This window comes from Mastomys coucha, unplaced genomic scaffold (genome assembly GCF_008632895.1).
Source record: "Mastomys coucha isolate ucsf_1 unplaced genomic scaffold, UCSF_Mcou_1 pScaffold7, whole genome shotgun sequence".
In the NCBI taxonomy this organism is placed as follows: Eukaryota; Metazoa; Chordata; class Mammalia; order Rodentia; family Muridae; genus Mastomys; species Mastomys coucha.
In genome coordinates, this window is record NW_022196913.1 from 17,767,379 (window position 1) to 17,787,985 (window position 20,607).

The 20,607-nt window shown below is 40.1% G+C and overlaps 1 protein-coding gene across 1 annotated transcript in view; it reads left to right on the forward strand.

Moving 5' to 3' along the window:
• The window catches only part of Ero1b (endoplasmic reticulum oxidoreductase 1 beta), a 45,057-nt gene extending 26,650 nt beyond the window's left edge, over nt 1-18,407 (forward strand). Inside the window, exons 7-16 of the mRNA XM_031359605.1 lie at nt 724-844; nt 948-994; nt 3,498-3,509; nt 5,633-5,659; nt 9,245-9,337; nt 9,464-9,710; nt 11,441-11,510; nt 12,055-12,141; nt 13,164-13,297; nt 15,651-18,407. Coding sequence (XP_031215465.1) covers nt 724-844; nt 948-994; nt 3,498-3,509; nt 5,633-5,659; nt 9,245-9,337; nt 9,464-9,710; nt 11,441-11,510; nt 12,055-12,141; nt 13,164-13,297; nt 15,651-15,711 — 899 coding nt within the window. The 3' untranslated portion in view covers nt 15,712-18,407. The remainder of the gene's footprint in view (nt 1-723; nt 845-947; nt 995-3,497; nt 3,510-5,632; nt 5,660-9,244; nt 9,338-9,463; nt 9,711-11,440; nt 11,511-12,054; nt 12,142-13,163; nt 13,298-15,650) is intronic.
• The last annotated feature ends 2,200 nt before the right edge of the window (nt 18,408-20,607 follow it).

Consider the following 20,607-nt stretch of genomic DNA (forward strand, 5'->3'; position numbering starts at 1 on the left):
AAATAAATAAATCTAAAAAAAAAAAAAAGAGATCTTGCGTTCTATAAAATCATGTTTCCATTATCTCTGTTGTATTCAATCCATTTAAGAAGATAATTTGTGGTTAACTTTTTATCCTCCTACATCATGATAGCAGCAGGCAGTCCCTGAATGGCATGGGCCAGGTTGCCAGGTTTTCCTATGATTATGGGGACAGTAGCCAATGAATATCTAATGCATCTTGTTCAGTGACAGAAAAATGCATTATCAAGTAGGCAAAGAAGAAGAAGTTTAATGATCAAATTATTCTGTGGAGAATAATGGAAAAATGTTTGTAATATAAGATGTAACAAAATAGTGTTTCCAAGTCTGTGTTGAGATAGATAAATTATAGAAAGAAATTACATAAATCTGATTCATTTCTTTTTATTCCTTTGTAGGTAAATCTGATTCTGTTATTTCTTTTTATTCCTGGGTGGTTATAACTAAGGTGGAGAATGTTGCATTACCTGAGTGAACTTTGAGGAGCCAAAGAAAGGAAGAAGTTGTTCTTTCCTCTCTTGAGTAATTTGTCCAAGTTCTACAAATTCAGGGTCAAGTGCGGTCACAGGGGCTAGCCACACAGCCGTGCAAGGCGGAGTAGACTTGAACCAGGCACTTCTCTGGTTGGGGAGTCACTGTTCTGTGATGCCAAGCTGTAGGTGAGTAGTGATGTTCAGTGGCCTTACCACTTGCTCCTGGCAGATGAACGATCTCCTGCTGCACAGTATGTGGACCTGCTGCTGAACCCGGAACGGTACACTGGCTACAAGGGCTCCTCAGCGTGGAGGGTGTGGAACAGCATCTATGAAGAGAACTGCTTCAAGTAATTGAGGGCCGGTGGGGGAGAGGCAGGCTTTGTCTCGGTTGGAAAAGGCACTACCTGCAAGTTAGAACATTTTACACCTGAGCTTTGTGCTCTTTTTCAGGCCTCGATCTGTTTATCGTCCTTTAAATCCTTTGGCACCCAGCCGAGGTGGGTTCTCCATACATTTCATGCTTTTTCTATTTGAAGAAAAACAAAGCAACAATTTTATATTTGGCTTAATTTTAGTGATTAAGGCAAGAATATATAGGCTTGGATGTCTTCTGGAGTTCTGTGATAGGTCCTAAAGTAGGAGCTTGGTGTACGATAGATGAGAAGATATGAGTGATCTATGTATACCCTAGATTTCCTGAGAAATTCAAGCTCTAGAGGCCAGGTCCTGCCCTACAGCAGTAAATTAAGAAGCCAGAGAATGAAGACCCTGTCCCTGTGTTTTTAAACACTAGTTCAGTGACTCTCAACCTTCCTAATGCTGGAACCTTTTAATATAGTTCCTCATGTTGTGGTGACCCCAACCATAAAATTATCTTTGTTGCTACTTCATAACTGTAACTTTGTTACTGTTATGAATTATAGTGTAAATATCTGTACTTTCTGATGGTCTTAGGTGACCCCTGTGAAAGGTCACTCCACCCCAAAGGCTCATGACCCACAGGTTGAGAAACTGTCCTAGTCGGTACGTGCGGCCAAGGCAGAGTCAGAGGCTTATCACAGCTTCTCCACAGTGCACACAGGTTACCTGGGAGCCAAGTGAGCACACAACACAGGGGCTGTGCCACACCAGAGACCTATCTAACATACTTTTTGTGCCGTGCTCTCTACCTGTGGACCATGCTGTGCACAGAAAGAATGATGAGAATGCAGGCAATCTGGCTGCCTTCAACACTGCTCCAGCCCCTGCACTGTTCCACAAAGTGGCCAGTTAGCAGCTGGCCATTAAGTGTTTCTGTGGTTAGTGTGAGCCTGAATTACGTTTTTGCATTTTAAGTTCACTTGATGTAAATGTGGTGGCAGTGCCATCTGCCATTGTCATCATATAAGAACTTTCATGTTTAGGCACAACTCTTAGCCTACGGCATGTGACACTGAGGTTGTAGTGCCCAGGCACACCTCTAAAAACAGCTATTTAAGGTACATAGTAGCTAGTGTGCTGTTCAGAGGGTGTAGCATGCTGTAGTTAGTGGGGACATCTTCATCTCTTATCTAGGATAAGAGACTGACCCTGTAGCTGACATAGCAGTCCAGAGTTCAGGTCAGGACTGAGATAAAAAGTTGAAATTCCTATGTAGATTTGTACCTTATGGCCTGATGCCCAAATAGATGTGGAATAATTGAACATAGGCATAGCTTTTTGATGCTGGCTTTATGTACTAAATGCTATTCTCCAAGTTCATTCTGAAACTGCCTGGTAAGGTTGGGATTATGAACAGAGTGGTCATAACATTTATTTTTTATGTCTTGCTGCTTTTATATCATAACTCTGGTTTTCAACTTCAATGTCTTAATTACACAAAATGTTAGAAAAATTGAGACACTGTAGAAGCTATCTAAAGGGCAAGAGGACCCCCCTCCCTTACTTTTCTGTTTCCCGTTACAGTTAAGGAAGGCATTCTTCAAACCTTTCCTGTGGTTACTTTGTTTCAAAGTAGAAAATACAATTTATTTTTAAACAAAAGATGTCAGATACAAAGAAATACTTTGTTTCCATTTACCATAAATTAAACAAGAAATTGCTAGAAAGAGGAAGAGGGGAACGAAATCAACACAGAGAAGATGGAAGAAAAGAAAACCTGGGACCAACTTTTAAAGACAGGCCAAGGCAATGAGAGTAGGCTGCTCAACAAAGCCTTCAGCTCTGGCTGATGCGATTGGTGGGTTCTGCCTGCTCAGGATAGTTTCTTCCACTCTATTCCTGAAGCAGTGTCAGCTCTAGGCCTCTGTTTTCCTTTTCCTGAGAAATAAACTGTCCTGTCAGACTTTGTCAGACAAAGACAACAAGCAGAACAACAGCTAAGCCAGCGAAGGCTTCAGGCCTCTCCCTCCCCAGGAGGATGTCCTGCCCTCATTCAGGCTATCTAGAAAAGCACCCAGCATGGCACCTGTGCTGCCTACAAAGGCAGTGGTATGGGACTGAAGGATATTTTCTATATCTGATAAGTACTAAACCTAGCTGCCTTTGCCCATCTCAGTTACTTACTATCTTTTAATGTGCTGAAGATGGAATTCCCAGGCCTTGTGCATGTTAATATTTTAGCACAGCTATACTCCAGCTCCCCAGAGTCTCACTGAGCTGCCATTTCAGCCTAAAACTCATAGCCCAGACAGGCCATGAACTTGGTGAAGGTCCTGCCTTCAGCCTCCCAAGTATCTGGGATTATGGACCTGTGTTACCAGGCCCAGTTCCTTCTCCCTTCTCAGTTTCTTCCCCTCTCCCCTCACTGCCCCCTTCTCTTTCTTTTGTAGAATGAGAAAATCTCATACTCTTTGGCCTATGTTTTTGTTAAGAACCTTATCTGCAGGATGTTTGCAATAATGATCATAGTTCACGATACAGTAAACAGTTTAACAGTGAGGACTAGTTTTGCTTTAATTAGCAGGGCTGGAATCTGAGTTGGGTAAGACATTTGTAATGTCTTTCTCTTTTTTCCTTTAGGGGAAGATGATGGTGAGTAGAAACTCTGTGTTTACTTCAACTATGGAAGAAATCTTTTTACTATTAAATATTTTGTGGTTTTCATTTTCCTCTTTCTTTCTTTCTTTCTTTCTTTCATTCTTTCATTCCTTCTCTCTTTTTAAAGCAGATGGCTTAGTCTGTTTGTTCAGAAATGAATGGTGACTGGTAATAAATAAGATTTTCTTAAAGTTGTTTTATGTTTAAAAAAAAGCATGAGACCGTTTAACCTAAATGTTTAGTTTATAAAGTAGGTTCATTTTCCAAGTTTCCCATTTTCTGTTAATGAACTCTTGAATGTTGGTGATAAAGACTCTTGCTGTCAAGCTTGCTGGTCTGAGTTTGATCTTGAGGACCCAGATGATGGAAAAAGAGTTGATTCCCTTTAATTTTCCTGTGACTTCTACACATTTGCTAGGCATGCAAGAACCTCTCTTCCCACCCATATACATAATGGATAGTATTTTTTTTTAATCTACATGAAGATTCTGAGAAAATATAGCAAAGTTATTTTTATCAGATAATTTGTGACTTCTTTATTTATTGACTTTGAAAGGTACATTTTCAGTTTTCAATAGTGTACTTAATTTTATAAAGACTATTTTCCAGCATTTGGCCATGAAACAGCCAAAAAATTATTTCAGTTGGTTTTTCCTTACCTGTTTTCAGTGGCATTATGCAGACTGCGAGGATGTATAAACTATACACATTTCCTCTGTGAGCCAAGGGTGCCCAGAGGAAGACAAATGCAAGACACAACCAACACACAGAAACTCAGACACACGGCCCCACCAGCAGGTCTGAGTTTCACCCGTACCACTAGTATGGGTGAAACAAAGCACCCTCACACGTGAGAAAATGATGAGAAAAGTTTCCTGGGAGAAGTGGTCTGGAAATGAATTGTGAATTAGAGGAGCAGGTGTAGACCAGTAGACGTAGCTAGTGCAGGCTGGTTAGAATACACAAGCTGGGAACGGAGCAGGAACCAGCTAGTGCAGGCTGGTTAGAATAGCACAAGCTGGGATCGGAGCAGAAGTCCAGTGTAATCTGTATGACCTGCTTGCAGTGGGAAGGACTGAAATCATCTAGAGGGATGGGTTAAGAGGCCATGTGGGAGCTGCCAGTTGAGGCTGAGTAAGTGTGGCAGTAACAATCTTTAGCCAGTGTGGAAGGAGTGGACGGCTGCAGAAAGCTGCCTGTGGTGTTTTGGGGTGAGGTAGGGTGGCACTCAGGATGCAGAACTCTCAAGGTTCATCCCAGAGACTGTGCAGCACCTCTGGGGGTGAGGTTTCTGTCATTCTCTCCAAAAGTACAGCAGCACTTCCCTTTCTTTCCCTCCGTAACTCAAAAGAGCATGATCGAGCCAGGAACAGTTCTCTCTTAATGATAAAAGTATGTCCATTTATCAGCATTTTTTTGAAGTGTGTGTCATTGGGAGTGGCTAAACAAGATCAGTGCTGTATCAATTTGTCTGTATACCTAGCTTCTTTTTGTGGCAAAGACACTTAAGTCTCTCAGCAGTTTATAAGAACACAAGGCATTGTTGCTAACTCTGGTCTTCATGCTTCATGTAGTAGAATGTACTGCTGCTGTGGGTGTGTTTCTCACCACTGTCCTCTCAGTCCCAGAGAGATGCCATAGGTCCCACATATGAGTCACAGTCACTCTAAAAGTATTACATTGAAAAATTATCTTTTGAAATTTAGTCTTAGATAATTGAGGAAACACACCTCCCTTTATTGGCTTAAGAAAAATTGAGTAATTATAATTTAATTTTTATATTTGTGATATACTGGTATAACTAAATACTATGCTTGTTCCCTCAAACAGATTCATTGTTTGCGCCTATGCTTTTGAATTTAAACCTTCAGTGAATACAATATATTTTAGTATTTACACTGCATTATCTTATATATTTTAATAATCAAAACATCTTTAAGAAAACTCTCCAGAATTATTTAAATTATCAGTGGGTTTTTCTAGACACATATGCCCATTTTACTACTTAGTCTAAAGGAGTAGACATTTCTAGAGGTAGTCCTCAAATGACCTGATTTATTGTTTGTACATGAATATTTAAAATATTTTAACCAAACTTTTGCTTTTGTTTTTTTAAGGAGAATCATTCTATACGTGGCTAGAAGGTAAACTTTATATCTGTGGTTGATTATCTACACAACTGATACTTAACAATATTTGAAAGAAAATACCACTGTTTCATTTGTTGTATTTTGTGGTAAAATTATGTGAAAATCTTGAGGATATTGGGGAGCCAAAACTCAGTAGCAGATGACTACACAGGCTAGAAGGGTCATTAGGCGTTCCTAAGTGGCTCTGCAGTCTTACCTGTCTTACCCACATTTTACTAGAGACTAGCAAACAAGCCTACTTTTAAAGTAGAGATAATTTCCCTTAGTAAGGAAGCACTTGTGATATGTAAAACAAGACAAGATAAACTAAATTCAGAAGGCTGTAACATGTTTGCCCATGTCTGATGAAAAAGCAATATAGTTTGCAGTACACTTTTCTTTTTTTCTTTTTTTTAAAGATTTATTTATTTATGTAAGTACACTGTAGCTATTTTTAGACTCTCCAGAAGAAGGCATCAGATCTCATTATGGATGGTTGTGAGCCACCGTGTGGTTGCTGGGATTTGAACTCAGGACCTTCAGAAGAGAAGTCAGTGCTCTTAACCACTGAGCCATCTCTCCAGCCCCATGCAGTGCTCTTTTCATTCTTCATGTTTTCTATTTTGGAAATATAAAGATTATTGGTTAAAAGCTAAATGTTCTAGGAGTTTAACAGCTTTGGCTAGTAACTAGGAATGTGATGCTTTTGAAATCATGCTATACTGTTTTATATTAGTGGAGGATTAGCAAGCTGAATGATAGAGAGAAATTGTTTCATAGCCATAAGCTTCCAGGAGTATCAAACTCTTAAGTAGTCAATTATGTTGTTAATTGGCTGTTTTCTCTTATGAATATAATTTGTTTGTTCTTAGTCAACTATGTGTATGTGTGTATATGTGTGTGTGTGTGTGTGTGTGTGTTATTATAATGTGAACATGTATGAATACTGTTATGAGTTGTATTCAGAAATACTTTTAGTAAAAGATGGTATAACTTAATAAGTCTACTCTAAAGATGAACATTGTGGAAAGTAATTAAGATCAGGGGTGTCTGACATTTTGGCACTAAGATATGATGCTGGGGTCTACAAATGTACTGGATTGCATTTATAGATACTCTTGGATGCATGCTATACATGTCACAAGCTGGACACTTCTGATTGAGACTCAGAGAGGTAGTCAGAGACTGGAATGTGGATAATGGAGAAGGAGGATGGAGTCTCTGGCAGTGTTTGACCCTAGTCACTGTGCATCAACTACTACCCCTGCCCTGCTGCCTGCAGTCCCTGAATGTGGTTCCAGAGAGCACCTGGCTCAGCCTTTTCTCAGATGATCTTGTCTTCTGGAGCTGGAGGGTGGCAATAGCTGTGCTGCCACATGCACTGTTGGTAGAGATGATACCAGTAAGAATTCTTGAAAACAGCCAAGTGACAGTCAAAGGCAGAACCCTTCTGTGGCAGGGATAAATCTGGCTCTCTTAGGAGACACATGTTTACATATTTTCAGTGTCTCCTAAACCCATTGTTGAAGAGTAATTTGAATGCCATTAAATCTAAAAGACATCTCCCTAAATTTGGTAGTCTAATTTGCTATGTATCATTAGAACTAGAAGTTGATGGGATTGCCTATGTAGGTTGTCTTTTGTGTGTTATTTTCAGAGCAAGAGGTGAAAGCTTTTGCCTGCTCTTGTAGACAAAGCCGGACCTTTTTGGCACCAAGCTGGGCCAGAAGGTCTGCAGCACTTCCTGCCAGTGTTGTGTGTCTGTGTGGTGCAGTCAATTGGCATGTCTTTGATGTCGGTATTTTGCTTGAGATCACCCAGATCACAGAATTTGTATTTCTGCTCCACCTTCCTTACTATGCCTGCTCTACTCCATCTTATGAGCTCTGTGAGCTTTGCAAATAGGAACGCCTCTTAGTTTCCCAGGCCCTGGTTTTAGGCCCGTGAATTATCATGAACTTGGCTTTACTTGCTGTTCCTTCTCTAGACTTTGGCCATTTTGTAAGACAGAAGCACTGCCTATACAGGTAGGTTGGAAGAAATAGAAATTGAACCTCAAATGTGACCAATTGCTTGATTATGTATTGAAGGAAAGTCTTGAAGTTAATACTTAATATTTTAGCAAATCTTTTTTATTAGTAGTCCTTGTTATAAACATTTTAAATTGACATGTGCTTTTTGGAGAAAGCTACATGTAATTAAAGTAAAAGTAGAGATTAAAGTAAAATTTAATCTCTACATTTTGGTCTCTATAACACTTTGAATTAGAGAATGAGATCTCAAAAGAATTGTTTTTCCTAGTTTGAGGATGCTTGTTTCAGAACCATCTGTGGTAAGGAGTAAACCAATGGTCTGAGAGCCCTTGATAAGATCCAACAGTAAGCCACATAGATGCTCCTATGTTAAAATTCTCCAGCACATAAGTGAGACTGTGCCCAATGTTTACAGTTTCCCAGTTCGAAGGATATTAAAAAGAAAACAAAGCCTGTTAGGTGATAAAGAAAACCTTTACCTAATGATTCTTAAATACTAGTTGCATTTGCAAAGGGCCTGAGTTTGGTTCCTATCACCCATATGGCAGCTCACAAACATCTGTAACTCTAGTTTCCTGGGATCCAGCACCCACTTCTGACGTCAGCAGACATCACACACGCACGTAGTACTTATACATTCATGCACATAAAGTAAATCATAAATTTTTTTTTTTTGTATTTTTGAGACAGGGTTTCTCTGTATAGCCCTAGCTGTCCTGGAACTCACTCTGTAGACCAGGCTGGCCTCAAACTCAGAAATCCACATGCCTCTGTCTCCCAAGTGCTGCGATTAAAGGTGTGTGCCACCACCACCCGGCTAGTAAATCATAATTTAAATTTATTATGCTGCATTTTCATTTATTTTTAAATTTTCTATAAAGAATATTCATTCAGTTTTTCCCTTTCTTCATGTGGTGCAATAAGTACAGTGTGAATTATCATGTTAGCCTTGGGGTTTTATTTATTTTTTTTTATTTTAGTGCTGGGAGTTGAGCTCAGGGTCATGTGCGTGCTAAGCATATTCTTGACTACTGAGCCTCACTCTAGGCCTATCTTAGCCATTTTCAAGTTTACTATTTGGTATCAATAAGTACACTTATAATGTATATTACTATAAAAGAAAATTTTATGAATTAGCAGAAGGGAAGGATTATGGGATTATATTGGTATTTGCAATAAATTTGAGCAGGAGCCTGTGTGGGTTAAGAAAGCTACATGTAGTAACCTTGTATCACACCCATGGATTCCATGTGGTGAGACTTGTATTATAAATACTGGATTTTTTTTTAAGTGTTAAAATTCCTGGGAGTCTATTTTCTAGGTTTTATTTCTTTGTAAGTAGAGTGATATGTCGATAGAGTGCCCTCTACCCCTGCTGTATTTCCTCTAGCTAGGCCCCAGAACAAGAAGCACCCCAAACCTAAGCCCACAGGGACACTGCACATCTCAGCCGGAACAGTGTCCTTGAATATCACCCTGAAACCTATGTATTAACTTTTTTATTTGATATTTTATATCTAATGGGTATGGGTTCTTTTTTCCTGTTTTTTTTTTTTTTTCTGAATAGGTTTGTGTCTTGAGAAAAGAGTCTTCTATAAGCTTATATCAGGACTTCATGCCAGCATCAATTTACACCTGTGTGCGAATTACCTTCTGGAAGGTAATCCGATTTCATAAACAGAGACTTTTTAGATCTCATAAAAAGTGTTGAAAATAACACACATTCTGCAGAGCAGAACCAAAAACCTTTTATTCTAAAAGATATTGTATTTCTTTTTCTTTTCAGAAACCTGGGGTAAACCTAGTTGGGGACCTAACATCAAAGAATTTAAACGCCGCTTTGATCCTGTGGAAACAAAGGGGGAAGGTCCAAGAAGGCTAAAGAATCTGTACTTTTTATACTTGATAGAGCTTCGTGCTTTGTCAAAGGTGGCCCCTTATTTTGAGCGCTCAATTGTTGATCTTTATACTGGCAACTTGGAAGATGATGCTGACACCAAGAGCCTTCTGCTCAGCATCTTTCAGGATACAAAGTAAGACCTGGCTTTCAGTGTCCTGGAATCTTCCACTGCTCAGATGACATGGAGCGAAGGAGGGGTGAGAAAGACCTGACTAGAGCTTAGAAAAGAGAGTCACGGGAGCAATAGATGCTGAGCAAAAAGCTTCTCTGAAGCTTGGCTGCAGAAGTATTCACACTTGAAAATTGGCTATGTGCCGGGCGGTTGTGGCGTACGCCTTTAATCCCAGCACTTGGGAGGCAGAGGCAGGCGGATTTCTGAGTTCGAGGCCAGCCTGGTCTACAGAGTGAGTTCCAGGAAACCCTGTCTCGGACAAAAAAAAAAGAAAGAAAAGAAAATAGGCTATGTATATTTTAATAAAGAATTTAAGATTTTATATAGCATCAAAATGCCCCAACAATTTGGTGGTATTTCTGTTACTGCTTAAAGTTGCATAGTGTCATAAGTGTAAATATTACAAGTGAACATAAAGGTAGTTAGTTGTCTTAGGGTTTTACTATTGTGAACGGACCATGACCAAGGCAAATCTTATAAGGACAATATTTCATTGGGGTTGGCTTACAGGTCAGAGGTTCAGTCCATTATCATCAAGGTGGGAACATGGCAGCATCTGAGCAGGCATGGTGCAGGAGGCCCTGAGAGTTCTACTGTGGCCACTAGGAGAAGATTAACTCCCAGTGGCTAGGAGTAGGGTCTCAAAGCCCACTCCCACAGTGACATACTTCCTCTAACAAAGCCACACCTACTCCAACAAGGCCACGCCTCCTAATGGTGCTACTCCCTGGGCCAAGCATATCCACACCACCACAGTAGTGTTAGCTGCCTTCCAAAATGTAACCTTTTAAAGCTTCCTTAGCCTGTAAAACATATTCACTGGTTGTTAAGCATGAAGAAGGTACATGGGAAGGACCTAAAGTAAACTACATATAAAAGTATACAAGAATATTGAGTGTTAGCATACTTGAAGATTGTTTTTCACTTTTAAATAATTTTACTAATTTACTTAAGATTCTGCATCCTTAAGATAATGCAGTCTTGCCGGGTGGTGGTAGCACACGCCTTTAATCCCAGCGCTTGGGAGGCAGAGGCAGGTGGATTTCTGAGTTCGAGGTCAGCCTGGTCTACAGAGTGAGTTCCAGGACAGCCAGGGATACACAGAGAAACCCTGCCTCCAAAATGCAAAAATCAAAACAAAACAAAACCCAAGATAATGCAGTCTTGGGATGACAACCCCCTTAGGAAGACCAACAGTGTCAACTAACCTGGACCCCTGGGAGCTTCCAGAGACTGAGTCACCAACCAGAGAGCATACATGGGCTGGTTCACACCCAGCATGAGTGTAGCAGAGGCCTTGTCTGGCCTCAGTGGGAGAAGATACACTTAATCCTGCTAAGACTTGATGTTTCAGGGAGCAGGGATGCCCCAGGAGTGGGGAGTGGGGTACTCTTCAGTGGTGAAGGGGAGGGAGATGGAGGGTAAGAACTCTTCAAGGGGGGGGACCAGGAGAAGGGGCAGCATTTGGGTTTAAATACGTAAAATAAGAAGAAATAAAAAGATAGTATAGTCTTATAAATTACAAAGTCATATGTAGCTTGCTATATTAGTATATATATGTGAACTGTTACCCTCCTACATTATAAATATATAAGAACAGATTTTAAATATTTGTAGGGCTACAAAACTCTTTAAGACCAGTACTTGGATTTTTCATTGGTAACTTACTAATAGTCTTGTCATTTCATCAGGTCCTTTCCTATGCACTTCGATGAGAAATCCATGTTTGCAGGTGACAAAAAGGGGGCCAAGTCATTAAAGGTAATTGAGGGTAGTATGGGAACCAGATCTTAGTTCATCCACACTTCCAGTTGTCCTACATTACGACGTTAGTTAGCTTAGACTTTGTTATAAATTAAGATCATTGTTGTTTGAGAACCAATGACACAGCGTGGCATTATGAATTTATAACGGCATCTATTCTAGGGCCAGACTTCTAAATTAGGTTTGACTTTAGTAACTTTTTCTGTTGTTGTAAGAAAACACCCTGACAAACTAGATTTTAGAAGCTACTCAATGTAGGCAACAGTTCAGTTCTTACAAGTAAAGGCCTCACAGTTAGCTTTCTAGCCCTTCATTAAAGTGCCCTCTCAGTGAAATGGGTTGAAATAATGTGCAACATGAATCTTCCCTTCTATTAATGTCTGCTATTTAATGTACTATGTTGTACTATACAAATTCAGATAGTTTTAACTACTGAAAAGCAACAGTCACTTGTAAACCTTAAAAATTTATTTTATATGTGTGATTCAACCAAATGTATCTTAATTTCAGAAGTCTAATTCAGATATGTTTTGTACACCAGGAGGAATTCCGGTTACATTTCAAGAACATCTCCCGAATCATGGACTGTGTTGGGTGCGATAAATGCAGATTGTGGGGGAAACTGCAGGTGTGTGTGTGTGTGATCATTCCTTTTCAAACTGTTCATAGATTTACATTTTTCTGCTTCAGTTTTATCAAGATATCTTTTGATCATTAGTGTATAGAAACAGGCAGTTCCAAGGCTGACTTTTCTGTGTTGTTATGGAAAGACTTTGCCAAACATTATAGGAAAACTTTACTAAACTCGCTGGCTATCCATGTGTAAGGACATTTTTGTATTCCATATCTTAGCACCATCTTAGATATATTGTATAAAGTAAAATACATAAGTCTAAACACCCTATTTGGACATGGGTTGTTTCAGTGGTGAAAGCTGCTGAGCACAAAGGCAGTAGTTGTGCAGGGCAGGCCTGCGTCGCTAGTGGACTGAGGGTGGCTTCACCTTTACCTCTTCTTTTCTGTTCGTGTTTTTGTTTTCAAGACAGGGGCTTCCTGTGTAACCTGGGCTGTCCTGGAACTTTGTTTGACCAGGCTGGCCTTGAACTCACAGAGCTCCGCCTATCTCTGGAATGCTTGGACTCCAGAGCTCCAGCGAGCACTGCCGCTGCCTGGCTCTCACATTTTCTTACAAAGATGAAGATAATTACATCCCCAGTACTACACAAAAAGTAGTGCTTTCGAGATACAAGTCAAATACTGTGGTTCTGATGATAAAACAGGAATTTTGGTAATCTGGAACAGAACCATGTTCAACAGGCATGAGGTTGCAGATATTCTGAGAAGTGTTGTTGTGCTTATGTGTATGTGATCTGTGAGGGAATACATACTGCTTCACTCATAGTCCAGCTCTGCTCATAGGATTTGAAAAAGAGATTATGTTTGTTTTTATTTAGGGTATGTGTGTGTCCACAGAGGCAGTAGAGGGTGTCAGATTTCCTGGCGCTGGAGTTACAGGTGATTATGAGCCATTGGATGAAGAGCAGTAGCGTTCCCAGCCGCTGGCTGTCTCTCCAGCTCTCTCATATGGGGCTCAGGGTCCTAGTAGCTACCGTGTAACGTTCACTGTAAGTTTGTGACTATGTTCTTCAGACTCAGGGTTTAGGAACCGCCTTGAAGATACTATTCTCTGAGAAGGAGATCCAAAAGCTTCCTGAGAACAGCCCGTCCAAAGGCTTCCAGCTCACGCGGCAGGAAATAGTTGCCCTTTTAAATGCTTTTGGAAGGTAAGCTGAGACCTGATCCCCTACAGGTTTCAACATACTGCAAAGATTATCTTTCTCCCAAAGGCATGCTTTGGTTTGGTTTGCTGACAGAAAGGTAAAATGCTGGCTGTGGTGGCACAATACCCATTACCCCAGCACTGAGAAACTGAGGCAGACAGACCATGAGTTCAAGGCTAGCATGGCCTGTGTAGTAAGGATCTTGTCTCAGACAAACACCGGAAAGCCATTGTCCAGTGTGGCCTCTGGGCCGACAGCCAAGTTCCCCATCAGCCCCGGGAAGAACTGACAGTTTGCAGCTCCAGGACTTTTCAATTTGCTTTCTCAATTTCATGAGGGAAATAGCCTCCTAGTAACCTTTTCTTTGGCTGGCTCCTGCCTGCTGTAGGTCAGCCTGCTGTAGGTCAGCCTGCTGTAGGTCAGCCTGCTGTAGGTCAGCAGTAGACAGACAGAAGGAAAACATGATTGGGAAGTTAAAGATGTGACTTCCTTCTCTGCTCTGTATTGCCTAAACTGAGGAGTCGTCCTCTCCCATACACTCCCAGATATATGTATATATTATGCACACACACACACACACATATACATTTCTGATATACACATCAGAAATGGTTTTAAATAATTTGAATTTACCTACAGAAATATATGCAGCGTTGGGATATAAAGCAGAAGGAAAAGAGTCATAGAAAGTAATATTCTGTGTTGTAACAGTAGAGCAAAATAAGTCACAGGGGAAAGTTTATTTTTAAAACAGGACCAAATGACAGAGATTAATATGTATGTTTTATGAGTGTGATTTTTTTTGTTGTTGTTGTTTTGATTTTTTGAGACAGGGTTTCTCTGTGTAGCCCTGTCCTGGAACTCACTCTGTAGACCAGGCTGGCCTCAAACTCAGAAATCCACCTGCCTCTGCCTCTTCAAGGCGTATGCCACCACTGCCCAGCATGAGTGTGATTTTTAAGTTCAAAGGAGACCAATCACGCAAAGATAACTTAGATATGTCCCAGCTTAACGCCAAAGTTCCTAGTTCCTCCGTGCTCTTATTTTTGTGTAGGCAGGGTTTTGTTCTAGTGTAACCTGACCACCTCAATGACCTCCCTCAATCTCTAGGGTGAACTGACTGCTAGTGCAATTCAGCTCTTCTCTGCATTTAAAGGTGTCTGTGCTAACTGAGATGCAAACCACAAGGTAGATAAGTTTTTATATTTCAGGAAACATTAACTTTATGCATTTTTGAAGTCTGAAAAAATAAGAGATGAGGTGAAATGTAGATTATTTGAAATGAAAAAGATCTTAAATAATTTAAACATTTTAAGCACAAACAAAATTAAATTGAGAAAGGAAAATTTTAGTTGACTATTTCATTAAAATGTCATTGGCTTTCATAAATGTTCCCTTGTAGCTTCATCCCTGTATCTAGAGCCCACTCTCCCTCCAAGGGTGCTGGGCAGGAAGCAAGCTTTAGAGTCCTGGGATCCTGGCCTGCTACTTGACAGCAGTACAGCTCAGCAAACCTTGGCTTCATGCTCAGGACGCACACTGAGACCTGAGGGATCCTGGAAAATACTTGATTTGATCCTAAATTTACCTAAAAATGTAAAAGCAAAGTTCTAGCTAACTTTTGTTATATTCTTTACGTTTATTAAGTATGTACACTTGACAGGTGTACACTGTATCACTAGGCTGTAGAAGAAATACTAGGTTTTATTACATTAATTCCTGAGTACATAAGAAAAAATGAACTTGTAGGGTTTCCATTTCTTTCTATCCCAGGGTTTTACTTTTGTGTTTGAGCTCTTTATTTATTCATTGAGCCAGTAATTACTTGTACAATGTCATCAGTATAGACAGGGAGTGGGAAGGACTGTGTAGAAGATAGCACTGTGTCCATAGCTCATCTACAGTCGTTTTGTGGTGGTTTTATTTTTCAAGAAAAGGTTTTTCTGTGTAGCCCTGGCAGTCCTGTAACTTACTTTGTTGACCAGGCTGGCCCCAGACTCAGAGGTCTGTCTGCTTCTGCCTCGTTAGTGCTGTAGTCAAAGGTGTGTATGTACCACCACACCTGCCTCTCATGGACGGTCTTAACACACAAGTTGATGTGAATACAAGTTGGTTTCTTTTTTTAAGCATACCCAAAGGTCCAAAGTTCCATGACTTGTCAGTTTTGGTTGGAGTTACAGCATTTCTCTTTTAAATGGAATTGTCAGTGTTCAGTGTTTTGGTTCTTTTAGATTTTTTTTTTTTTTTATTTTTTTGCTTCCAGGCTATATAGCTCAAGGAAGCAGTCTTGGCTATTTGAAGTATGGGTACAGCATGCCATCTGTATGTTCTAATCTGCCCTTTTTCCCTCCTATAGACTTTCTACAAGCATAAGAGAATTGCAGAACTTTAAAGCGTTGCTGCAGCACAGGAGGTAATGAAGATGTTTCTGTCTTCATAGACATCGCGGACCGTATGGAGCCTTTAGCCTTGGACACTGAGGAAGAGACCAAGTGTCCAAACCTTCAACAACTCTGAACTCTTTAAGAGAAAATGTCCACTTGAATATTTATGATCCTTAATAGAATATCAATTAGAGATATTTATAAATGAAGTCTATACTTTAAGATTGTAAGTTATACTAATGCCATGTTTGTTTCCCATTTTGTTTGTATTGTATTGCCCTGCATTCCTAGTTGTCGAACTTTAAATGACTGTGTCTGTCCTGAGAAGACCATTCAATCTGTTGTAGAAAAAGAACCAGGGAACCAGTGCTGCCTAGAGCTGGTCCCAGTGACAGAATCTATAAATGGTGTGGTTAGTGTTTTAGACTTGCCTAACACTGTGTGTCTCTGTAATACAGGGCTGTCACGGTAATGAATAGGCCTTTCAGTGACTAGTGAGAGGTTCTGGATGAGTTCCGGGACTTCAACCTGTGAAGATGTTTAGTTGCTGTTGCTGCTGTGGCTTTGGCCTAAAGGGACTTGCCTTGGTGAAGGTGGGCAAGTAAGTGCCCTCCCAGTCTCACTTGGCCTGTGTACCCCAGGCTGGCTCAAGAGTGGAGTGTCCTTTACGTAAAGCCTACAGCTCCCCTTCTGACTTTTCGCTTTGTTCCTCTTCTAATTATAGTCATTTCAGTTATTTTATGAAAAGCCTTATTTATTTAAATGGATTTTTTCTTCACAAAATTTGAATGGGATCCTATGGGTTTATAATACTAATTGGATTACACACAAATTTTGGTGTTTTAAAGTAAGCATTTTCAATATTTGATTTTGAACACAATCTATGCAATCCTCTACCTCTTGTGTGACTCTGTCTGGCGAGATGCTTCAGCATGACTGTCACTTCCTCTCTGTCCCTCCATCTTCAGTTCATCCCGGATCAGCCATCCTCGGTGACTTAAGACAGTGGAGGACTTGAAGGCCCTACACTGTCATTTTCTAAACCTGGGATTTAAAATCTTTAAATATTTTAAATCTTGGTCCTTTTGAAGGTGGCAGTGTATAATGGGATTACTTGAAAGGTTTTTATCTGTGTGAAAGTAATGCGAGTCCAAAGTCTCGCTTCTCCTTAGATTCTGTCTTTCTGAGGTAAAAAGTGCTCTTAAATCACATCTTATCTGCCAAAGTCTGAACTGTGTTCCTTGTAAGTTCATGATGTATGCCAGATTATTTAGTTGGCTCATTCCCCTCTCTGAATGCCTGGTCTTCCACTATAGAGGTGTGATGGGGGACTGAGGCCTGTCTGGTTATTTCTGCTCCTAATTTCTAATCTTTATAAACTTAATTGTTTGTTGATAGTGGTGAGTTTTGTAGGTTGATTACTTTTTTAAGATGGCTTGAAGTTTTCCTTTTTCTTTGCTTTTTATTTTTTAAAGAGTTTTAAGTATTACCATGTGATGGGAATAGGCTACTATAAGACAAAAAGTCCACGAAGTGAATGCCACTGACCTTGCCCTAGTACATCAGTGGGTTCTGTAGTGCCCATTTAGAAGGAAATGTGGAAATTTTGCACTTTGTCAATTTTTATGCAGAGGTTGTTTGGAAATGTCACTTATCACCACTGCAGCTAGATGCTATTGTTTAAACTATTTGCTTAAGGGAGAAAAAAAACTTCATTTCCACTTGCTGAATTTTCCTTAACTGTGACTTGTTCCACACTTGGGACACACAGTAGTACAGTGTGTGTTCTAGGAAGCTGAGAGAAATGGTTGTTAGAATGTCCTCATGGTTGTCACGGATTTCTTCAGTAAGGGAAATATTCTGAAGTTGCTCTTCGTTGGATTAACTTTTACATACGTTATGGTGTGTTAGTGTGTGCGTAGCTGACATCGCCATGGCATCTGAGGATTGTGGGACTGTTTGGTGACCCTGGTGATGAGTCTGTCTGTAGGAGGCTGTCTGCCAGTTCTGTCACCTGTGCTGGGGGGAAATGTGAGCACTGCTCACATTGTGAGATTGCTTGTCAGCTGTGTGACATAACACTTGCTGTTTGTCTGTGTCTCATCACCTTCTTTAAAATCTAGCACTTGACAGCAAAACTGACTGAAAGGATTGTACCTGGTGCCATAATCAATGTGAAGAGGAAGTATTTTCATTGGTGGCCTATATTTTCCTTTAGTGACATCCATGTTAGACAGATTTTACATACTAAAATGGTCAATGTTCAGGGCTCCTCTTGTTTTGGATTATGTGGAGGATCAGCCGAACAACAAGATAATCAATTTTGAAACTTGATAAGTCAAATGTTGGCCCTCTGTATTTTGTGTATGAAATGCTGTGCCGTGTCTCTCAACCCTGCCTAGGTAGCACGGTGTATAAGAAAGAACGAGGGTGCTGGTCTTCCTCAGCACGGTCTGCAGCCCAACGCCTGCACACAGTCTGCAGTAGGCTCCTCAGCAGTCTGCAGACTGAAGTACTGCAGACGCCATAGCTAGTCACCAGAAGGCTCAGACCAGGTACACGCTGTCATGGATATTCCTTGGTACAAACCAAGTACATTAAATCCACATGTCCTTTATTTGAAATAACATCTACAGGTGCAGGTTTGAGTTTTCAAAGTAGAATTCCAAATAATTTGCTGTTGTAACCACCAGAATCTAAACCATAAATTAAAATACATGTTTGTGCAATCTTTTGTTTCTTTGTTTTTTTCTCCTCCTCCATATCAAGTGCTCCTTATGAGACTGTGATTATAACTTATGGATCAGGGGGAAAACAGACTCCTGCATAGTCTGAGGGAACTCTTCTTGCAGTCATAACGGCAGTGCTGGCCGTGTGTGCTGAGGACTCTGCATGCAGCAGCACACTGGGTGGTAAGTACGGATGTTTCCTAAAGCGTCTGAGACTCAGCCAGAGCTTTCTATTCTACTCTAAACTCAAGGTGTAGAGCCTGAGCAGACCACCAGAGCCTAGACTGATGATGTGGGCCGTTTGTGTCATTTCTGTAATGGCCTATTACCATTCAACCAAAATGTAGGAACTGTATTCTATGATTTGTATTGAGTCATAGGCTTAAAAGATGCTTGTTTTATTTAACTTTCCAAATAGGTGGAACATTCACATAGTTAAACACAATATACACTAAAAATACAATGTCTTCCCAACTTCCCATAGTGCACACACATGCACTCTACCCCTGGCTTTCTGTATCTCCATCTATATTCCCCCTTTTTAAAAATATGCCAACATATATAAATATAAAACCTTATTTCTCTAGTTGCTCTTATTTTACTTGGAGTAATATCACATACACACCATCTGCTTTATATCACCTAATTATTTCAGTGGCCCTGTACCACCAGATAGCCTTTTCACTTTACTGGCTTCTTGGTATCCTTACTATGGCTAAGTATTTAGTTGAGTGATACCATTCTTGAGAATTGGAGTTGTTTCTAGATCTTGTCCACATATCATGTCACATTTGTACCTTTCTAAGTATTCAAAGAGGAAAGGCCACACACACTTGTAGGTTTGAGAGGCACTGACTTGGACGCTGCCCTCCACAGGGACTAGCTCAGTTCATATGCACCTGTGCTTGCTCACCCACAGCCTCACTACCAGAGATAGCGTTCAAATGCAAGATTTGAACATTGATAGAATGTACATTTAAAGTGTTCATTTAAAAACCTAAATGTATAAAATTAACAACTAACTCTTAATTTGCTTAGTGTTCTTTGTGCACTAAAACTTCACCTGTATTAATTCTTCAAGTGTGATGAGCTGCATATTCTTCCAATTTGTTACATGGCTTTGTTCTAATGGTTTTACCATGTTGTTGTATGGTCTGATTTCCTATACCAGTTCTTTGGTAGTTTCTGTATCAGCTCAGACTGTCTGCCTCACTTCAGACCAAGACAGTAATCCACTGGTATGTTTTTTCTGAGTAGTTGATGGCTTTGTTTTTTCATTTCTAAATTCCGATCCTTTGAATCCTAGTACAAAATACAGGTTAAGAAACCAAGCTAATTTTCCATAGGCGGTAGGTAGCCTGCTTGGTCCTGAAACACTAGCCATCTTTCCCACGTCTAGTTTGAGGAATCATGCAGATAAGACAGATCTCCGACACCTTTATGGACTTAGCTCTTTATCTAGGTTGTTTCCATTTCATCAGTCCATTTTCCTAACAATACCAGTAGACATTGTTTTAATTAAATAATATTCAATATTAGCCGTTGGTCCTCTCTTGTGATGATGCAACATTTTAAAAAATTTCTTTCATTCCAAGAGACTGGATTGGAACTTTTGATGGGCCTTACAGACGGGATTGGTACACCCTGAGGTACAGTTATGACTTAAGATACTATTCTACTGTGTGCTGAGCTTTTAAGAAAACAGTGTTACTATTCACCCTTACTTCCCCTTGGATTTCCCTTTGCCTATCTGTAATCTTAAGCCATGTACTCTTCCATGTCTTTGACCAACAGTAATGAATGGGTATCATTTGCTGAAAACAGCAAACACAGAAGTTGAAAGCAATCATCTAAAACAAATATCCACCATGAATGTTGAACTCAACATTTAAATATTGCTCGATAAACAATAGTGTTTGAAATACTGTTATCTGGGTCAGTTGGGGTTAATTGGAATCTGTGATTTAATAATCCCTTGTAAAATTCCGTTAAAGATTTCTGTTATCCCTCATTCCTTCTCCATGTTATATAAGCTTTCTGGGCTGCTCAATAAAGAACAAAGCCCTTTGTGACAGATGAACACACAGGGATAGATTTACAAGACAGTCTTCAGGCGGGCACAGATTCAGACTCCTGTAACAGACACAGGATGAAGATTGAAGGCAGGGTATATGAAATAGAAAATCAAATCTGAGCTCAC